The sequence below is a fragment of the Pan troglodytes genome, chromosome 13 (genome assembly GCF_028858775.2).
Source record: "Pan troglodytes isolate AG18354 chromosome 13, NHGRI_mPanTro3-v2.0_pri, whole genome shotgun sequence".
Classification (NCBI taxonomy): domain Eukaryota; kingdom Metazoa; phylum Chordata; class Mammalia; order Primates; family Hominidae; genus Pan; species Pan troglodytes.
Genome location: NC_072411.2, coordinates 124,837,869 through 124,860,585, shown reverse-complemented (window position 1 = coordinate 124,860,585; position 22,717 = coordinate 124,837,869). Strand labels below are relative to the sequence as shown.

The window sequence follows — 22,717 nt, the reverse complement described above, 5'->3', positions numbered from 1 at the left end:
AAAGTCTAAACCATAGTTTTCCAGTTGATGTGAAAATTCCTCAGGTTTTCATTGGTGGGAGCAGTACCTAAACTACTGGTTCAAAAGAGTAGAGATAGAGTGGCAAGAATGAGCAAGGCAGTCTCATTCAGCACAGCACATTGGTGGAAAAGATTTTTAAGTTCTTTTTCATTGCTAGAGACTGCTTTAGAATATCAGAGAAAGAGTTGCCAGTCTTAAGGGAGACAAACCTGTGAGCAGATTCTTACAGATAATGCTGAGAGAATGTACCAGTTGCCCCTTGGTAGCTCAGAAGGGAGCAACAGTTGCCATTAACTTGTTTTCTAATATTAAGGAAAAACCCAACCTTCCCAGCCTTGTATCAATTTGGGGTGGGCAAGCATGTCTTCCAAAATGAAAATAGAATCCATACTGGATTTCGATATGCCTCCCACACATTTTATGTGACCAGTATTCCTGTAAGAGTAGATGAAAGACTCCTAGCCCTATTTTCATGCTTGACCTCATTGGACAGTTTCTTATTCTAATGTAGACTTTTTTGACTGACCATCCGTGTTGTATGAGGCCATCAGGCTGCCAGTTTAGAGACTGCATCAGGCACACTTTTTGAGCATTAAGACTTCCACTCTAAATCAGACACATTCAGGTTCTTTGAGGCTGAGCCAACCACTGCATTTATTGAGACTCTAGATATGAAGTTGCTGCAACATTTAAAAAAATTAGTCATGACTCAAGGGACTCAGCTGATTTATGCATTTTGTTGGGCAGAGTGGCATATGCTTTTGGAATGAGAAGTTGAATGCAGACTCTGCTGTGGGGTAAATTTTTCAGTTGATAACAAGGAAGTCAGCAGACGCAGCATTGAAGCTGCCATATCAGGCTGCTGTGTGAGCTATTGGTTGGTGATTGGTTTAAATGCTTAACATTTTAATTTTTTCTGTTAAATGTCAGGAACATCTAAACTATAAACAAAATAGTTTAAAAGAAAAATGACTTCTGGGGAACAAAGGACCTAATTGTGAATTCTTAATCCTTATGCCCAGAAAAGCAACTGTATTTTGCAAAATCCAATATTCAGGCTTTTTCTTAAACACAGATTGACTTCTGTGATTGCAGTTTATTCCTTTATGGTCACTGAAGCTGCCAATGTATATACATAGAATCTCTCTGAAATGGCAAGAGAAAACATATCACTGGGTTGAGTGAGTTTAAGTGTAAAAGGAACAAGAGCCAAAGAAAGATTGGTTTGGCTTTGCAATGTAAGAGGGTGATTTAGATTTAGTAAGATACAATCCTCCAATTGTCAATTTGACATATATCTGTGGAGAACCCTGAAAATCAAATTGCCATGCATTTTGTTTATAACTACTACATTTACAAAATGTTGGATTTTAATAAACATAGATGGAATAGGATAGGTTAAAGCCTCTTGACCGTTCACAGGGCTCCAGTTAGTGTCACTTTCTTCATGAAGCAGGCTAAGCCTTCACTTTTTGCTCAGAGCATTCTTAACTTTCTCTAAAGCATTGCTGTAGTCCTGGTGCAAGCTACATTTCCTCTACCCCTCAAATCACTGACAAAATAGTTTTTAAAATTTCACATTTTCCCTGAAACTTTTCTAAATGAGCGAATGATCTACTTCTTCTTACCTGCTTAGTTTGGATGTAGAAATACAGAATTTTTTTTTAAACTTTAGTCACAATATATGTTTAAGATTCTTGTTCCTTTCTCCTCCCTTGACCACCAAGGCCATCACAGAACAAACCTAATTCACTGTTTTTTTATGATTTGGTTGGTTCTTTCAATTTGCTGTTGGTTTGTATCATATATGTATGTTGGTGTTTGTGTATCTGTCTTATAAGTTACGAAAATATAGCGGTCAGATCTTTAAAGGTTTTTGTGTAACTCTATGCTTAAAAATAACTCAATAAAAGCATTTTCATTGTGGGCTTGTGAAATACTTCAGTTCTGAGAAATTATCCAGTAATTCTGGAGCCCTCAAATAATGGAGGATTATCTAGCGTCCACATGTGGAATGTGGTTTTCCGAAGAGAGCTTATGTCATCAGTCTGGATTAATTTAATTTCACCATTTCATATTTTTGGCATGTAGAATTTCCAATTAATAATTCAAAAAATATGGGTGTAAGGAGCATTGACATTAACAATTTTTGAAGTAACACATTTGCATACGTGATGGCATCTTAACTGTGTAAATACATCATTTTTAATATAGAAAGTTATTTTAGTACATTTGGTTCCACATAGTTAAGATCTGCTAACGTGAGTATAATGTGTCCTGTCATGCATTGAATATTGTGTTTTTTTTTTAATAGGTAAAAAATCCATTCCAGGTTTACATTAACTAAATAAAAGCCAACCCACAAGGACGTACTTTTTCCTTCATGCGTTGAGAAGGTCATAGATTTTTCCTCATATTTGTTTCTTGGCTTTTCAGCACTATTTTAAAAAGGAAGGTCTGTACTTTGGTGCTATAATATAGGAGGGCATTTTAAGGAAAATTGTTCTTAAGCTTTATTTTTTTTAAAAAAATTGAAAATATATTTGTGATGTTTTAAGACCTTTCATGAATATGTATTTTTAATTTAAAAGCAATTCTAATCTTTTCTTATTTTTTTTTTTTTTAAATATCCAACTTCTCCTTAGTCCTACTCTTAGAATTAGTTGCCGGCCTTTTTCTGTGCTTATACAAGCATATGTTATGCTTTTATTTACAGCCATAGATAATGGATAAATACTTTTTAGTGTTTATACAAATGGGATATACTTTACCTGTCTTGTTCTGCACCTCGTTTCTCCTCTGAGCACATTCTATCAAGTTCATTTCTTTTTAATGGCTGGATAATCTTCCATCATATCAATGTACTATAATTTATTTGCTTAGATTGTTATGAATGTTTAGATTTTTACCAAACTTTTGCTAAACTATGTCTGTTGCAAGAAATGTCCTTGTACCTTTTTATAAATAGGTATTTTTAGAACTAGAATTGATCATTCCATAGGTGTAAACATCTAAATGTGTGATAATTTGTTGAATTCTCTTCATAAAAGGATTTTTTACAAACTTAGCATCCTACCAAGAGAAAGGTTCCTGTTTACCCACATTTGATATGATTTTTGGAGGCATTATGTCTTCACAAGATTCTTGTTGCATTTGTGAATCATTTAGGCCTGCTCTGAAATTCTTCAGGAGATGTATAAAATTTGCAATATAAATTATAGTCTTGTGGGTTCCAATGTGAAATAAATTTGTTGGATGGAATAGAAGAATCAAATTGCTTTGTTTTATTTTCTGAATTTGGCCAGACTATTAACCTCAAGCTCCACATCAGCCTCTGATTATTCTAGAAGCTGTTTTGGTCTCCCAATAGGTTTTCTCCTATCATCTTTCTTTGGGCTTTTAGGTGAATGTGAGAATAGGAGTGGAAAGTTTCCCTGGAAGACTCTGCTCTTTTCCAGTCTGTGCCATGTATGATAACATAACCAAACACCTTAGTTTTTAATCATTGGTACTTTGGTGGAAGAGGATCTATACCAAACAGGAGCCTATTTGAAAAATTTGAGTTATATGTAATAGTCATTTACAAGGGGACATCATGTACCACTCCTTTTTCTTTTCTGTTAAAAAATCATTTGGCGTGTTCTTTCATCTTATAGAATTGTAGCTAGCCGCCCCTCCTTTGCGCAGCTTAGATCAGCCCTCTCCAGGCAGTACTTTGAAGTCTGTGAAATACATAGATAATTTAGGCTGACATACTTGCCAGGCCCATTTAAAAAGCAGAATTGTTTGATGGCATGACACAAGCAGTCTGTTAACTGAGTTATAAAAGAACTGAGGCATTTCCAACAAACCCCAGCTTTGGCATGACTTTTAAATAGTTCTTATTTTGTGGTGTGTAGTCAGTGGACTTTCTATGATGTAGTATGGTCTCTTAGTGCAACATACTAGGAAATGGGAATGTTACTATACCCAGCAATTTCAAGGAGGAATGGGTGGAAAAAAGTTTGTGGTTATTTTCTCCTTTGATTCAGTTCAGCTACAGTAGAGGGAGTATCTTAGCAAGATATGAGGAAGTAAGTCCGGAGAGAGCAATAACCCTTGGGAAATGTAAAAAGCCAGCCAATCAGTGTGGAGTTGGGAGGGGGCGCCTAAATAATGAGGTTAATCTAATTATTACGGTGGGCTTAATACAAAGCCCTAGAAATCAGGCTTTTCTTAAAAATATTGCAAAATTAAATCTAAAAATATATAGTTCATTATTGTATGTGTATGCTATAAACATCCTGAAACCTTTCTTGAATGAAATAGAGTATAAATTTTTTAAGTTCTCTTTTGTTTTTGGTTTTGTTTTGAGGCAGGGTCTCACTCTGTCACTCAGGCATGATCATAGCTCACTGCAATCTCGAACTCCTGTGCTCAAGGGATCCTCCCACTTCAGCCTCCCAAGGAGCTGGGACTACAGGCACATGACACCACCAGTGTGCCTGGCTAATCTTTACGTTTTTTTAAATAATTTATTTGTAGAGATGGAGTCTCACTTTGTTGCCCAGGCTGGTCTGAAACTCCTGGGCTCAAGTGATCCTTCTGCCTCGGCCTTCTAAAGTACTGGGATTATAGGCCTGAGCCACTGTGCCTGGCCTAAGTTCTATATTTTTTAATTGTGATTTTATTATTCTCATCACAAGTTTACTTAATTTGTTTTTTAAAATTCTAAATTTTTAATCCAGATATTGCTGCTCATATCAGAAATATAAAAGCTTTACATAATTTAGAAATCAGGAAAAAAGTACTTGGAATTTGGCAAAGATTACCAAAATAAAGCTTCCAGTTTAGTTGCTAAGCTCTCTCTTAATGGTAGTATTACTGTTGGGCTCTTCTCTTACAGCAAAAATGGAACTCCAAAGTTGTTTCAATACGTGCCTGTGTGTTAAAGTGGAAGCATGTGACATCCACACCAACAAATGGGTACCACATGGCAAAAATACCCAGAAGCAAGTCAGTAGTATGAAAGGGATAATTTAGTTCTGTTTCGTTTCATTTTTTTCCCTTCAGAGGGAGAGAATGAAAGAAAGGGAGACAGAGAGAGAGAGAGAGAGAGAGAGAGAGAGAAAGTAAGTTTGTATTCCTTTCTCTTCACTAAAATGAAGAGTGGAATCAGGCTCTTCATTTTAGTTTATGAATATGGTTGGTTTAGTGAGGTTTTGTGCCTGTCTGATTTTAATGTCGACTTATAGCTTTTAGATACCAAATTTCTTTATCTTTAAAAATGGAAATGATGGAGGTGACAGTGGTATGCTCCTCGCTTATCTCAGCTGGCATAGATATGGCCCACTGTCTGCTCCTGGCCCTGTTTAATAGCTATTTGTGTGTGCTTATCTTCTTTTTAGGCTGTAGGCATTTACTCAGAAAATAATTATTGAGGTCTGGCATGGTGGCTCATGCCTGTAGCCTTAGCACTTTGGGAGGCTGAGGCAGGCAGATTGCCTGAGCCCAGGAGTTCGAGACCAGCCTGGGCAACATGGTAAAACCCTGTCTCTACTGAAAATACAAAAAAAAAAAAAAAAATCAGTGGGCATGGTGATGTGTGCTGGTACTCCCAGCTACTCAGGAGGCTGAGTTGGGAGGATTGCCTGAGCCTGGGAAGTCAAGGCTGCAATGAGCCAAGATCATGCTGCTGCACTCCAGCCTGGGCTACTGGAGTGAGACCCTGTCTCAAAGAAACAATGAAGAATTACTGACGGTTTAGGTTGTAGATGTCTTTTACTGGCTTTGACCTCTATCATCAAAGAATATCTAGAATAGAGCGCCTTGAATATAGTGTGTACTGAGAAATGTTAAATGGCAAGGGCAGTTATTTCTTTGTATCTGTTCAGTCCGAAGTTCAACTCAGAATATACTTTCCATAAGTAACAATACTGTTCATGGCTAGAAACTTCACTGACTCTTAAAAATAATTTATTTCAGTTGCTTAAATGGAATTCTTAAGTTTCACAAAAACTTTTGAAAATAAAACATCTGTTTATCATATAAAAAACATTTCAACAATGCACATCTTTTTTTTTTTTTTTTTTAAGACGGAGTCTCGCTCTGTTGCTCAGGCTGGAGTGCAGTGGCGTGATCTCGGTTCACTGCAAACTCTGCCTCCCGGGTTCACGCCATTCTCCTGCCTCAGCCTCCCGAGTAGCTGGGACTACAGGTGCCCGCCACCATGCCTGGCCAATTTTTTTTGTATTTTTAGTAGAGACGGAGTTTCACCATGTTAGCCAGGATGGTCTCGATCTCCTGACCTTGTGATCCGCCTGCCTTGGCCTCCCAAAGTGCTGGGATTACAGGCGTGAGCCACCGCGCCTGGCCTCAACAATGCACATCTTTGACCATATTAAGTGGATATATAGCCATACATAAGCTTGCCCTTATATTGTTTGTTTTCATTTAAATGTTTTTGGGTGTACCCTATAGTGGAAAGAGCATGGGTTTTACAGTCAGTCAATTCTGGTCAAATCCTGGTTTTGGCCAGATAATTAATCGTATTAGCAATATAATTAATTAATATATATAATTAATATTATATATTATTATTATATAATATACATAATAATATATAATAAAATATTAATTATATTAATAATAATATAATTAATCGTATTAGCTCCAGCCAATTAGTTTGACTTTGGCCAAGTTACTTAATCATTCTGAGCTTTGTTTCTCCATCTGTTTTATAGGAATAATAATACTTACTTTGCATGGTTGTCTTGAGAATTAAATAAGATTATAGATAAATTGACAGATAGTTAATACCTAGCATGTGCCAGATAATCGATACCACAGATTAACAGTTAATGTTAGTTTTCGTTTTCCTCCATTTATGTGCTTACTTTTATATTATTTTAATATTAGAGTACAGTATCTTAAAATATTCATGTTTTACTTGGATATCTAGAAGATAAAAGGCATTCTGTATTTTATGTCAACTATTGCTAGTAGCTTTTACCTATGGGAGTAAATCCGTGGAAGAAGTTTTGCTCAATGTATGCTAACATGAAGCAGCTTTCTATTTTCAGTTTATTCCCTCAGATATTAGTTTGTTTTTTCTCTTTTTAATTTGGAAAGCAAAATGAGGCCAGCATTCGTTCTATGTTTGTGTTAGAGCAGCGGTCTCCAGAATGTATTGAAGGGCCACAAGTGTTATAAAGTTAAGTGATGACTGCTGACTTTCAGTCTTCCTCTCTATACTTAGGTACTTCTTTTTAAAAATGAGTTTTGTTACAGGTTTAGATGATTTTTTTTTTACAAAATAAAAATTTAATAAATTAATTTTCAGAAATCAATAGCTTTTATAGATACAATATGTCTAATTTCAAGCTCTAAGGGAAGAAAAGACCCATGTTATAACAGCACAAAACATAAATGATAACATACTTAGGAATAAATACAAGAAATATTATTTGTAGAAAATGTTAAAATGCTAATGAGAGATGAAATAAGACCCAAACAAATGGGAAGATACACCACGTTCTTTCATAGAAATACGCAGCATCATAAAGATATCACTTCTCTCATTAATGGGTGCAGCACACCAACATGGCACACGTATACATATGTAACAAACCTGCACGTTGTGCACATGTACCCTAAAACTTAAAGTATAATAATAATAAAATTAAAAAAAAAAAGAAGTAGAATTACTGGATAATATGGTATAAAAAAAAAAAGAAAAGCCACCTTTATCATATTCTCAATTCTTGTAAGTATTTAGATCTGTTTCTGAACTGTTCTGTTCCACTCATCTGTATGACTACTCACAAATTATTGCCACTCTGTTTTAATTGCTGTAGATGTATAAATTTTAATATCTAGTAGTCTCCCTCTATCACTATTGTTTTTTTATATGAACTTTAGAATCCATTTATGTAATTTTTTTCAATTCTATTGGTATTTTTTTGAAGATCACATTAGATTTGTAAATTGAGAGAGGTTTAGATGATTATAACTATCACTACAAGATCAAAAAGTTCCATCACCCTAAAAACGCCTTATTTTAGTCGCATTTTTTCCCCATACCTAATCCCAGACAACTACTATCTGTTCTCTGTTCCCATAAGTTTGGCCTTTTCCAGAATGTCATATAAATGGACTCATACTGTCTGTAGCCTTTTGAGAGCCTTCTTTCTTTCAGCATAATGCCTTTGAGAGTCATCCAGGTTGTCAAGTCTATCTACAGTTTGTTCCTTTTTGTTGCTGAGTGGTATCCTACTGTATGGATGTACCAGTTTGTTATCAGTGTTCATTTGGACTGTTGGAATTCTTTTTTAAAATATTGCCTTTAGCTGGGCACAGTGGCTCACACCTTAATTCCAGCACTTTGGGAGGCTGAGGCAGGAGGATCACTTGAGCCCAGAGTTTGAGACCAGCCTGGGCAACAGAGTGAGACTTTGTCTCTGCAAAAAATTAAAAAATTAGCTGAGTGTGGTGGCGTGTGCCTATGGTCCCAGCTACCCTGGAGGCTAAGGTGGGAGGATTGCTTGAGCCCAGGAAGTTGAGGCTGCAGTGCACTTTTATATTATTTGTGGTTGCGCCAGGGTGGGCAACAGAGCGAGACCCTATCTCAAAAAATAAAGTGAAATAAAATGAAATATTGAGTTTGTAAGTTTGTTTTAGTTTTCAAAGTAGAATAATATATACTAATCATGGAAAAACTGGGAAGTAAATAAAAGTTGGAAAAAATTATCCTTGCCCAAACATAACCTCTGTTAACATTTAGGTATATTTCTTTTCAGTCTTTTTCTCTGTTCATGGGGTTTTTTGGCTTATGGCTATATTTATGTAGTTGTGATTCTGTTTTTCATCTTTTTATTATTATTATTATTATTATTATTGTAGAGATGGGGTATTGCTATGTTGCCCAGGTTGGTCTCAAACTCTTGCCTTGGCCTTCCAAAGCGCTGGGATTACAGGCATGAGCTGTTTTGCCTGGCCCTATTCTTCATATACTTTAAAAAATTATTATTATTGTGGTAAAAAACATATGAGAGCTACCCTTTTAGTAAACTTTTAGAGGCGCACAGTTACAGTAGTGTTAACTATGTGCACGTTGTTGTGGGTCTCTAGAACTTTTCATCTTGCATGGCTAAACTTTTATACTCATTCAATATCAATTCCCCATTCCCTTTCCCTCCAACCCCTGGCAGCTACCTTTCTACTTTCTGTTTCTCCGAGTTTCATGACTTAGATACTTCATATAAATGGAATCATGCAGTATTTGTCTTACTGTGAGTGGCTTATTTAATTTAGCATAATGTCCTCAAGATTCACCCATGTGGTAGCATAGCTTCATAAACTTTAGTATTCTGCTTTTTTTATGCTTTGTGAAGAATGTATTCAACATAGGTAGTTTTTAAAATATTACAAAGCACACACTAGTGTAACCATCAGCCGCATTAAGAATGGAATATTGCCAGTCTCCTAAGCTTCTTATATGACCCCTCCCCATCACAGATTCTTCATTTTAACCTAGGGTAATTGTTAGCCTAACTTTGGTCATAGTCATTACCTTACTTGCTTCATAGTTTTCCAATCTATGTTTGTTCTTTAAACAATGTAATTTAGTTTTGCCTCTTTTTGAACCTTGTGGTCTCTTTTGAATTTTCATTTACTATGATAAGTATTTGCTGTTGCTATGTTATGATAAACCATCATAAAGATGCTTTCTAATAGCCGCTTAGTATCCTGATGAGTGATTGCACTGTACTTTATGTAGCCATCCCTAATATAGGTTGTTTATAATTTTACTATTGGAAATAATGTTGTAGTAAATGTCTTTCTACATAAAGCCTTTTTGAATTTAGGATTATTTCCTTTGGGTAGTATTAATATTATGAATAAGAGAGTATGAAGCTTTAAGGCTCTGATATATTAGTAAATTGTTTACAAAGAATTTTACCAACTTATACCTCAGTGAAGCCTTATTTTCCCTGGTCAGCATTGAGGGTTTTTCACTCTTTCCCCCAAATAAAACACCTTAGGGAATTTGATAAGCTGAAAAAAGACTATTTTATCTTATTTTGCATTTCTGAGGTTGAATCCTTCTCTGAATGTTTAATATTTGGTTTTCTTTTTGTTGACTTTTTCTAAGTTTGTATTGGGGTAAATCAGTTTCTTAAGCAATGGTTAATACAGCGTTGTGACCAGTTCCTTTATTTTTCTAGATGTAGGTGCAAAAAACTACAGACATCTCTGTGCTGTTTATTACAACAAGAATCCTGGGTTTGAGATTATTCATGGGCTGCTGGACAGAATTATGCAGTTGCTCGATGTGCCTCCTGGTGAAGACAAGGGGGGATATGTGATCAAAGCATCAGAAGGTAAGACAGATGAGCCGAATCCAGAGTTAGTGACAGTGTCAGGAAGAGGCTACACCTTGTTTTTGATGAAGTTGGTGGTTTTGATTTGGGGTTTTAGAAAGAAAGGGAGAGTTTTATTTCAATTAATTGTCAATATTATCCAGAAAATATCCCCTTTCCCTCCAGCATTTGAAGAAAACGCTTTTCAGAACTCTCGTAAGTGCTGCACAGTATACTTTTGTTCCAACTGAGCTGTAACCTCTAGTTACTGGCACCTTTAAGCCATCAAAATGGCTAAATTACTGGCACCTTTAAGCCATCAGCACACTGTGAACCCAGAAGTTTTAACTGGAAGCTGGTAAGACCTAAAGTGATGGTTTGCACTCAAAAGCTGCCTGTCTGATGGCTTTAAGACAAAAGAAAAAAGAAAACAAAAACAAAAACCTCAGAAGTTATTCTGAAAGATTTCACACGTTAATCAAGTCATAAAGTTTGCAGAGCAAGGGTGGGAATCCTCGTGTATAAAATCCCAAGTACAGTAAAATCTTTGTTGGAGAGTTTAAGCTAGGCTAACTAAATGGTATATATGTGCTCCTAATATTCTATTAATAGTTTCTCATTATCCAAGGAACTCTGAAATTTTTGCTTTTCATATTTCTGCAGCTTCAATCTGAATTTATTTTGTTAGATGAAAGGTCCAGAAACAACTTGAGAGAAATATTTCACCACTTATTCCTACCGTTTACCTCACTGTGCTTTATAACTCTATTTGGCATCTTAAATTTCTAACAGAACATTTACTTTTAAAGTGTTATTTAACAGTTAGTAGTGAGATTTGGTGGGGTAATATTTTTTTTTCTTTTATTTATTAGTCCTCAGGGATTGTTTTTGTTGGTGGTTGTTTAATTTTTGTTTTTGTTTTCATTTTGAGACTCCTTTGAAAATAACCCTGAAATCTATGGGTTTTTTTAGATTGAAGATGTGTGTAGTTCTTTTTTTTTTTTTTTTAAATAAATGAGAGATTAAATAAGCAGGAAGTTGTTTCTTACCCACTTTCCATGATAAATAATAAAATACAGACATGTGTTATGCTTGTGGAGTTCTAGATGTTAGAACTGGATTTTGGAGTTCATCCAGCCCACGAGCCCGGTTTTTTATGAGTGAGGGAACTGGGGTTAGGCAAGTTAAAGAAGCCGGAGCCAGGTCATGCATGTTGACCCCACAGCTTCTGCCTCCCAGTATCCTTGCCAGTGTTGTCTGCCTTTTTAGTGCCTATATGTACTCATTCACCAGTTCACCATCCTAGAATTTTGCTTTAAGACCAGGTCATCCAGGCTTATGGCAACCTGTAAGCTGATGTGAAGCATTTCTTTTCCTTCCATGCACAATCTTCTCAGAAATCTTATTTCTTAAACAGTTTAGCTAGATAAAAATTTGATGCAGATTGCGTCCTGAATGTGAGGTCCAATTTCTTTCATACTTGAAAGGTTGCAAAGAGCTGAAATGGTAAATGAGAGCATAGCTTGTGGTGGATGTGACGCTTTGTGTAACCTTTAGATGGATAATATTTCTGTAAACTGGTATCTTAATATTGTGACTTCTCCTGCTTCAATCAGTTCCTTAGATATTTATTTATCAGAAGAGTGTGAGTTCCTAGTTATAAGGCAGACTTCAGAAAAGACAATGATAAGTAGGACACAGGTGCTGCTGTCAAGCAACCAGCCAGGGAAAAGACCACCACATACCGACCCTCAAACCAAGATGTTAAAATGATTGTCTTGATGTTTCCGAAGAGGAAGAAAGTGCAACTTCTTCAGGGCATCCAGAAAAACAATAGGGAGTTTCTGCAAAGTGAGATGGGCCTTTGGAAGAATAGATGGAGACAGGGGAAGCAAGGCAAACTAACGATAGGAAACACAGGCTGTGTGTTTGGAAACACAGCAGACAGTTTGTAGTGTTTTGGCTATAGGGTGAGGAAGGAGCTTGAAACTATATTTGGAGTCTTGAATGCTAGGGAAAGGCTGCAGCTAGTTAGGAGAAAAGTATTAAAGCTTCTTTTTTTTCTTCTTTTAAAGCAGGTAGGTGATATTAGATCTGTACTTTAAAAGGATTAATTTAGCAGCAATATGTAGGTTGGGTGGGATGGAGAGCAGAGGTGAAGAGAATGGTGGGAAGGGATTTTAGCACATTGTAGAGGAGTGATAATGAGGACTTGGCCTGGATCGTGCTCATAGGATCCAAGGAAAAGACTGATTTAAGAAACCTTAGGAAGATAGAAGCCACAGCATTCATCATTTGGAAAATTTTGTGATAGTGCCACTTGGAACTTTTTGTGATACAGCTAATTTGTGTTCATCTTCTTCTTAAAAGTCAGGTTTTTCTATTTCTAAACTTATGATGTTATAATTTGAATTCCATATAATTTAGTACCCATACAGAATATAGTACTTAGTATCTAGTTTCCTAACATGTAGATGTCTGCTGTTTTTGTTTAGAATTTTTTTTTTTTTAATTAGGAAATACACATTCCTAAACTGTCACTACTTCTGATGTGGTTGTAGATCTTTATGTTCAATTTTGTTAGGCCAGGTTGTTATTTTGGTTTTTGATTTAGCGTGAATATTTACAGACTCAGACTTGTGGTTCCTTTTGAATCTACATTGGCTGTCATAGTAGAACATTGTAATCTTTTGAAGTTTTTCCATGTATGAAATGTCCAAGATTTATGAACATGAAAAGCTTTTTACACATGGGCAGCCTGAATCAGTATGTATTTCAGTATATCTAACGGGCTTTCTTCGGAAAAGGGCAGGAGATTTACTTTCACCCCCTATCACCATCATTGGCCGCATTAGTCTCTTGGAGTCCTGGGCACACATCTAGCTCTGAGTGCTTTTTTTCTCAGGGTGCTTTCTGCAAGAACCATCAAGCCAGAGAGAATTGGTATCATTACAAATAATGGTTCCTCATTTCTCATAGGGATTTCTGTTTTGATTATCTAATGGCAAGTATGATTATCCTTTTTTGTTTATGGTTGAAGAAACCAATGTATATATAAAGAAGTGGCTTGTCAAAATAAGTCAGTAATAAAGTTGGTATTAAGTTTTTCATCTAATATATATGTATGTGTTTGTGTGTGTGTATATAAAATACACACACACGTACACACATACATACCACAACTAAGGAACAAAATTGTTTTTCAGACTCCTAAGCAAATCAGTAAACACAGGAATTTTGTTACTGGGGCATGTTTAGCTGCATCATTTCCTCCAATTTATTGTTATTTTACATACAGCTTTTTCAACTAAGAAAAGGTCTTCAGAGTATTAAAAAGTAGAGTGGAAGCAGATTAAGAACTACTGTTCCCTGCCATTCTTGATTACTGAGTTGTCTGATATTACTCTGGCATATGGCTTACTTTTTAATAATTAAAAATCCCTAGTGGCTTTGCAGTTATAATTGAGCTAAGTCTGTTCTCCAGAGATTCCTGCATATGTCAGTTACATCGGCACTTATACCTATTTCTTCCTGTCCTTCTAATGTACACTACTAAGCTTTCTTTTGTACTGCTTTGTTTGGTGGTAGGGATGAATGGAATAGAACTCGATTCACCTTTGAGAAACCTGGCTCCGTGCGTTGTAAGAAATCTGGAAATTCATCTGATTGATCTTCGCATTAACCTAAGGAGTTTTGTTGACATTGGAGCGTAACCTTGCTTGTTATGCAGGGGGCAGTCCTCTGCAGCATGTGGAGTATCTGCAAAAGCACCCAGAAAGCCTGTAGTTGTAGCTAGAGTGAAAAGCCATGGTCCCCTGGTCTTACATATTTCTTATTTGCTGAGCATCCTTGCAGTTAACAACTTGAGATAGAATGTCAAGTTGACAGAATAAGGTCAATGTTGAGTGGGAAAAAAAGAAGAACCTTTAACTTTTTAGCAGACTGCAGAGCATTTTAACAGTTTCAAAAGGGTTCAACTCCAAATATTTTAGTGGCTTTGGATCAGATTATTATGGCATATATATATATATATATATATATATATATATATATATACACATACACATATATATACACACACATACACATGCTTTTTCTTTTTTTCAGGCTTCTTCCCCTTCGTTTTTTGTGGTTTGTTGCAAACTTAATTATGTATGTTAAGATGCATCTATCCTTTTCAAAAACCACTTCTGGGCAAGGAAAATTCTCCACATTTTTGTATTTGGAACAGTTATGTGGTTGCCGGGCAGATCAGTGGCAAAAATTATTTCTTGTAGAATGTATGGGCTTTGTGTGTGATTGGCTGCATTGACTTGAGCCTGTGATTTTTTTCCCCTTTAGCTTGTTACCTATTTCAGTTTTGATTATTTACAGTTCTACAGAAAACTTGAATTTGACTTGTGACAAGATCCCTGTTGGAGAGACAGAAGGTTTAGAACTTTAGTTTTGACAATTCTAGTTTTCATGCTGCTCAGAATACATTTTGTGAAATGAAAAATAACCTTGTAAGTAATATGCACATTTAATCCTATACCATCTGTATACACAGTGGGTAGTACCTTCTGCTACAGTAATACCTAATGACCTGGAGTTCATGACCTTTTTCCCCTTTCAGGACACCTGTGAAAGATTTCAGATGCTAAAAAATATGGGTGAAATTGTGATGTTTCCCTGGTCGTCACACTGGTTTTTAGTGTAACATGAGCTTGGAAATATATGAGAAAAATATCTATTGAACAACTTGTTGAAGTAAAAGTGTTCAATTTATGGTTTGATTTATACAAAACATTCTGGACTATAATAAAGGGAGATCTTTCTAGCATGCCCACATTTAGTTACCATCAACAAAGAAATTGTGAAGACAACAGGTTGAAAAAAATTGGAAGTTTTTAAGCTTCTGACCTTTGGTTAGTCTGTATGGAAACAGTTTTGATTCCTCTGGATGTCTGCTTTTTTGTGTTTGAGGCAAGCTTTCAAATACTATCATTTTTCTTAGCTTCTTTGAAGGAATTAAAAGACAAAGCAATATTAAACAAATAAGCAGTGATTCCCACACAGTTGGAATAGTGGTATAACACAGGCACTGTTTTTATAGAAGCTTCAGCAATCATCACGAGTCACTTAGCCCTGCCTTGTTTTTACTGCTCTTGCCTCACTCTCTTGTATGCACAAGGCAAAGTTCTCTCCACTTATGTTCACTTAACTCTTTTCGAGGGGTAGGTATTTTGATGCTTTCGTGATACTTTAGTACTTGTAGCAAATTGGAATAAAGTCCCAAGATGAATGGCTTGGTCAGCTTGGTATTCCCTCTGATAGATATTGTAGTAACAGTGTTTCTTAACCTTTTTAAAATTAATCTCTCCACTAAGGGCCTTTTTTAGATATTTTCTTTTTCCTTAATTGTTCCTTCATGAAATTTTAATACCACAGATACACTATATATATACGGTATATATGTATTATTATGTACTGTATGTATAGCTGTGCTGTATACATAAAAATAGTAAGTGTAAAGCTTACTTTTAAAAATTTCAATGCAGGGTTATCAATAACTAAGCAAAATTTTTAAGTTAAATTTAAAAATGATTAACATTTCACTTTATATCTGCTGGGTAACTCTTAATGTTATTTATTTACTTACATAAACTGTAGTGTATCAAATTATATTTGCCAATCAGCAATTTATACATATATATGGTAATAGTAATAAAAAATTATAAAAATCATTCAAAACTTATTTTAGCAAAAGTAAAACAGTTGTTATTTTTTGAGACAGGGTCTTGTTGTGCTGCCCAGGCTAGAGTGTAGTGGCATGATCATGGCTCACTGTGATTCTCCCGCTTCAGCTACCCAAGTAGCTGGGACTACAGGGCATGCCACCATGCTCAGCTCTTTTTTTTTTTTTTTTTTTTGTAGAGGTGGGTTTTTGCCATGTCACCCAGGCTGGTCTTAAGCTCCCGGTATCAAACAGTCCACCCGCCTCAGCCTCCCGAAGTGTTGAGATTATAGGTGTGAGCCACCACGCCCAGCTAAAATAATTTTTAGTGAATTAACTTTTAACTTTTCCTTGATATAAGAAAATAACTTTTATCTAGTTGATAGTCAGATATTGTCAGCATTTTTTTCTTTTGAGTACTTTTTGTTGTTGTTGAGACAGGGTCTCACTCTGTCACCCAGACTGGAGTGCAGTAGCGCCATCACCACTTGACCTCCCAGGCTCAAGTGATCCTCTCACCTCAGCCATCAGTGTAGCCGGGACTACAGGCACGTACCACCATGCCTGGCTAATTTTTGTTTTGTTTTGTTTTGTTTTCTTTAGAGACAGTTTCTCTATGTTGCTTAGGCTGATCTTGAACTCCTGGCCTCAAGTGATCTTCCTGCCTTGGCCTCAGGTGTGAGCCACCACGCCTAGTCTTTTGAGTACTTACCATAACTAATGATGTGTTAAATAACCTTTTGAATTAAATAGTAAAATATAAACTATTTTTGTTTAATTATCAGAGTCTAAGCTACACACAAAAGCTCTAAAGATCAGCCACAAGGCAGTCAAATGGCCTCCCATTCAATATGACTTGGAGATCTAGCAATGGATAGAGTCTTCCAATCACAGCCATCTGTTGCCATAGTTTTATAGCAGTGTTCTTGCACACATTTACTATATCTTCCATATTAATGTTGCTTGTGGGATACCCAAGAAAACCCAATGAGAGGAATTAAATACTGAGGAGTAAGGTTTTTGTCAAGTAGGGCTCAGCTTTGGAGCAACGCAAACCATTTTAATATGGAAGATTTTTTTCATACCCCCCTGCCCCGCCCCTTTTCCTCTAAGAACCAGTTCCGCCCCTGTGGAAAATGCGTGCTATAACATAATGAATACTTTGGAATTATAGTAGTCTCCTCTTATCTGCAGGGTATACATTCCAAGACCCCCGATGGATGCTTGAAACTGCAAATAGTATTGAACACTATATATATGATATGTTTTTAGTCTGTTAACCAAGACAGCTACTAAGTGACTAACGGGCAGGTAGTGTATACGCTGTGGACACACCGGACGAAAGGAAGATTCATGTCCTGGGGAGGTCAGAGAGGGACAACTCTACTCAGTTTTTCATCATGCTACTCAGAAGAGTGCACAAGTTAAAACTTAGGAATGATTTATTTCCCTAATTTCCCACCTAATATTTTCAGACCTCAGTTAACCACGGAAAGTGAAAAACTGTATATAAATGGAGACTACTGTATTTACATCCAGGTGTATATACTGGGCAAAAAAAGAGGAAGATATTTTCATTTACCTCATGGTCCTCTCTTCTCTTCTGCATCCATACTAGATCTTGGCCTCCACTATTCTATAGAAAACGATGTTGTGGCCCAAATACAAAGAATTATAAAAGAAGTTCATTTTTAGCTTGTGATCTTTCAAGGGCCCGGGTCCTGAAAGTTCAAAGGATTTTTAGGATGATTCTGATTACTCAGTTTTTATCTTATACATGGAGACAGTTTTACTTTCCTCAGGTATCAGCAGTTTTATACATTGGCCAAAATGGTGCAGCACTCGGTTTTGGCACATTTGTGTGCTGCAGCATATTGGTTAAGAGTCACTGTCCTGGGAATTCCTAGAACATGATGTATTCTGATAAACTATCAACGCTCTAAGTGGCCAGTCCAGCTCTACTCCAGAAGGATTAAGAGAATGGATGGGTGGGTGGCTGGAAAGAAGGAAAACACATTGAATAAATCCCTAGGTACGGATGGTAAATGTGGAGTGATCTCCTGAGCACATGACCACAAAAAATAAAGGCCTTTTCCCCTGGAGCACTTACTATGGCTTTAACAAGAGAGAGAAATAAAACTTCCATCTTGTTTAAACCATTGCCATTTGGGAGTTTCTTTCTTAAAGCTGAAACTAATCCTCACTTACAAATCGTATTTTAATTCCTACTTGCCGGAACCCCTTGGCAGTATTAAGATGCCATCCAGCTCTAAACTGAATCAAGTTTCAAGCTAACTTCTAAGTTATTTAAAAATTCTTAGTGAAATTGTTCATTCTCATTCATTGCCTGTCCCCACTATAACCCTTTATTTTGAACACATTTAGATGGCTCATTCTTGTATCTACATGTAAAGTGTTTTCCTGGACACACTTTAAATTATTGCCTTTAAGGTTATTACTGGTAACCATTGGCATTTATTTCCAGTTTGCATTTGCATTTGCTAATGAAGGCATTGGCCACTCCCAGGAAATATGTTTCAGAGGACTGGCTTTTAAAATGTCTTCTTGGCTCCCACTGATAAGCCACTTAAAAAAAAAAATGTATATATGCTTCCAAGTAAGATTTGAACAAAGGGTTACCTGTCTTACAAAAAGTTTGAAGCCTACCCTTGTAGAAAATGAAGAAGTTTATGAATGCTACAGCAAAGATGATTAGGCATTTTTATTCTTCTCTTTCTACCTTACTTTCACTTGCTTTTCTTTTGTGTGCTGTGATTATGAGTACTAAGATTGTAGCAATACCAACTCATCATATCACATAGAGGTAGTACATTGTGAGTGTGAAAAGTGATTGATATCTGTCTAGCTATTCATAAATCAATTAAATTTCAGGCTTTGGGTGTTCTCTAGTTCTGGTTGCACAGGAACTCTAGGTACTTGAAGGTTTTTGACATTTCTGGATACTGGAAAATTAAGAGTAATTATTTTTCATTAACACCGACTTAAAAAGGAATGTCTGCCAGAACATTGATGGTTCAGCTCGTATTTCTTTCTTTTTCTTTCTTTCTTTTTTTTTTTTTTTTCAAGAGACAGGGTCTCACTCTGTTACCAAGGCTGGAGCACCCTGGCTTGATGATCATAGCTCGCTGTAGCCTCCAACTCCTGGGCAAAAGTGATCCTCCCATCTCAGCCTCCCCAGGTAGCCAGGACTATAGGTACACACTACCACACCCAGCTAATTCTTTTATTTTTTAAGTAGATATGTCCAATGTCCAAGCAAATGAGTTTATTGAGTTTATCTATGTTCCAAAAGTCCCATCTCCATTGATGTGTTCACATTTAGTTATTTCCTTTTCTATCAAGGTGTAGGACTAGGGCAATAATTTTTTTAAACTTTGTTATTATAAAAAATTAAAAACATACATAAAAATAAAGAGACTAGCATAATAAGTCCCGATGTCCCCATTGTCTAATTTCAACAATGATCAGTACAGAGTCAATTTTGTTTCATTGGTACCCTCACCCACTTTCCACACTACTAAATTATTTTGAAGCAAATCTAAGACATTGCATTATTCCCAGTTGTAAATACAAGATGCATCTCTACAATACAGGAATTCCTCTTTTAAAAAGCATAACTGCAATATCCTCACACAAAATTAATAATTTCTGAATATCAACAAGTATCCAGTCAATGTCCCCCTTTCCCAATTGTCTTTTTTTTTTTTTTTTTTTGGCCTAAAAGGGTGGGATATCTTTTTTTTTTTTTTAATACTGTTAAGTTCTAGGGTACATATGCACAATGTGCAGGTTTGTTACATATGTATACATGTGCCATGTTGGTGTGCTGCAACCATTAACTTGCCATTTACATTAGGTTATTTCTCCTAATGCTTTCCCTCCCCCCTTCCCCCACCCCACGACAGGCCCCGGTATGTGATGTTCCACTTCCTGTGTCCAACTGTTCTCATTGTACAATTCCTACCTATGAGTGAGAACATGCGGTGTTTGGTTTTTTGTCCTTGCGATAGTTTTCTGAGAATGATGGTTTCCAGTTTCATCCATGTCCCTACAAAGGACATGAACTCGTCCTTTTTTGTGGCTGCATAGTATTCCGTGGTGTATATGTGCCACATTTTCTTAATCCAGTCTATCATTGTTGGACATTTGGGTGGGTTCCAAGTCTTTGCTATTGTGAATAGTGCCGCAATAAACATACGTGTGCATGTGTCTTTATAGCAGCATGATTTATAATCCTTCGGGTATATACCCAGTAATGGGATTGCTGGGTCAAATGGTATTTCTAGTTCTAGATCCCTCAGGAATCGCCACACTGTCTTCCACAATGGTTGAACTAGTTTACAGTCCCACTAACAGGGTGAAAGTGTTCCTATTTCTCCACATCCTCTCCAGCACCTGTTGTTTCCTGACTTTTTAATGATCGCCATTCTAACTGGTGTGAGATGGTATCTCATTGTGGTTTTGATTTGCATTTCTCTGATGGCCAGTGATGATGAGCATTTTTTTCATGTGTCTGTTGGCTGCATAAATGTCTTCTTTTGAGAAGTACGTGTTCATATCCTTCGCCTACTTTTTGATGGGGTTGTTTGATTTTTTCTTGTAAATTTGTTTAAGTTCTTTGTAGATTCTGGATATTAGCCCTTTGTCAGATGGGTAGATTGCAAAAATTTTCTCCCATTGTGTAGGTTGCCTGTTCACTCTGATGGTAGTTTCTTTTGCTGTGCAGAAGCTCTTTAGTTTAATTAGATACCATTTGTCTATTTTGGCTTTTGTTGCCATTGCTTTTGGTGTTTTAGTCATGAAGTCCTTGCCCATGCCTATGTCCTGAATGGTATTGCCTAGGTTTTCTTCTAGGGTTTTTATGGTTTTAGGTCTAACATTTAAGTCTTTAATCCATCTTGAATTAATTTTTGTATAAGGTGTAAGGAAGGGATCCAGTTTCAGCTTTCTACATATGGCTAGCCAGTTTTCCCAGCGCCATTTGTTAAATAGGGAATCCTTTCCCCATTTTTTGTTTTTGTCAGGTTTGTCAAAGATCAGATGGTTGTAGATGTGTGGTATTATTTCTGAGGGCTCTGTTCTGTTCCATTGGTCTATATCTCTGTTTTGGTACCAGTACCATGCTGTTTTGGTTGCTGTAGCCTTGTAGTATAGTTCAAAGTCAGGTAGCGTGATGCCTCCAGCTTTGTTCTTTTTGCTTAGGATTGTCTTGGCAATGCAGGCTCTTTTTTGGTGCCATATGAACTTTAAAGTAGTTTTTTCCAAATCCGTGAAGAAAGTCATTGGTAGCTTGATGGGGATGTCATTGAATCTATAAATTACCTTGGGCAGTATGGCCATTTTCACGATACTGAGTCTTCCTATCCATGAGCATGGAATGTTCTTCCATTTGTTTGTATCGTCTTTTATTTCGTTGAGCAGTGGTTTGTAGTTCTCCTTGAAGAGGTTTTTCACATCCCTTGTAAGTTGGATTCCTAGGTATTTTATTCTCTTTGTAGCAATTGTGAATGGGAGTTCACTCATGATCTGGTTCTCCGTTTGTCTGTTAATGGTGTACAGGAATGCTTGTGATTTTTGCACATTGATTTTATATCCTGAGACTTTGCTGCAGTTGCTTATCAGCTTAAGGAGATTTGGGGCTGAGACGATGGGGTTTTCTAAATATACAATCATGTCATCTGCAAACAGGGACAATTTGACTTCAGTTTTCCTAATTGAATACCCTTTATTTCTTTCTCCTGCCTAATTGCCCTGGCCAGAACTTCCAACACTATGTTGAATAGGAGTGGTGAGAGAGGGCATCCCTGTCTTGTGCCAGTTTTCAAAGGGAATGCTTCCAGTTTTTGCCTATTCAGTATGATATTGGCTGTGGGTTTGTCATAAATAGCTCTTATTATTTTGAGATACGTTCCATCAATACCTAGTTTATTGAGAGTTTTTAGCATGAAGGGCTGTTAAATTTTGTCAAAGGCCTTTTCTGCGTCTATTGAGATAATCATGTGGTTTTTGTCTTTGGTTCTGTTTATATGCTGGATTACGTTTATTGATTTGCATATGTTGAACCAGCCTTGCATCCCAGGGATGAAGCCAACTTGATCATGGTGGATAAGCTTTTTGATATGTTGCTGGATTCAGTTTGCCAGTATTTTATTGAGGATTTTTGCATCGATGTTCATTAGGGATATTGGTCTAAAATTCTCTTTTTTTTGTTGTGTCTCTGCCAGGCTTTGGTATCAGGATGATGCTGGCCCCATAAAATGAGTTAGGGAGGATTTCCTCTTTTTATATTGATTGGAATAGTTTCAGCAGTAATGGTACCAGCCCCTCTTTGTACCTCTGATAGAATTTGGCTGTGAATCCATCTGGTCCTGGACTTTTTTTGGTTGGTAGGCTCTTAATTATTGCCTCAATTTCAGAGCCTGTTATTGATCTATTCAGGGATTCAACTTCTTCCTGGTTTAGTCTTGGGGGAGGGTGTATGTGTCAAGGAATTTATCCATTTCTTCTAGATTATCTAGTTTATTTGCGTAGAGGTGTTTATAGTATTCTCTGATGGTAGTTTGTATTTCTGTGGGATCAGTGGTGATATCCCCTTTATCATTTTTTTAGTGCATCTATT

The 22,717-nt window shown here is 36.5% G+C and overlaps 1 protein-coding gene across 3 annotated transcripts in view; it reads left to right on the top strand.

The window, feature by feature from the left end:
• FARSB (phenylalanyl-tRNA synthetase subunit beta) overlaps window positions 1-22,717 on the top strand; it is an 84,125-nt gene that overhangs the window by 45,430 nt on the left and 15,978 nt on the right. For all 3 annotated transcript variants that reach the window (XM_063790268.1, XM_063790269.1, NM_001246538.1), the window contains one exon: window positions 10,227-10,382. In XM_063790268.1, coding sequence (XP_063646338.1) covers window positions 10,227-10,382 — 156 coding nt within the window. The remainder of the gene's footprint in view (window positions 1-10,226; window positions 10,383-22,717) is intronic.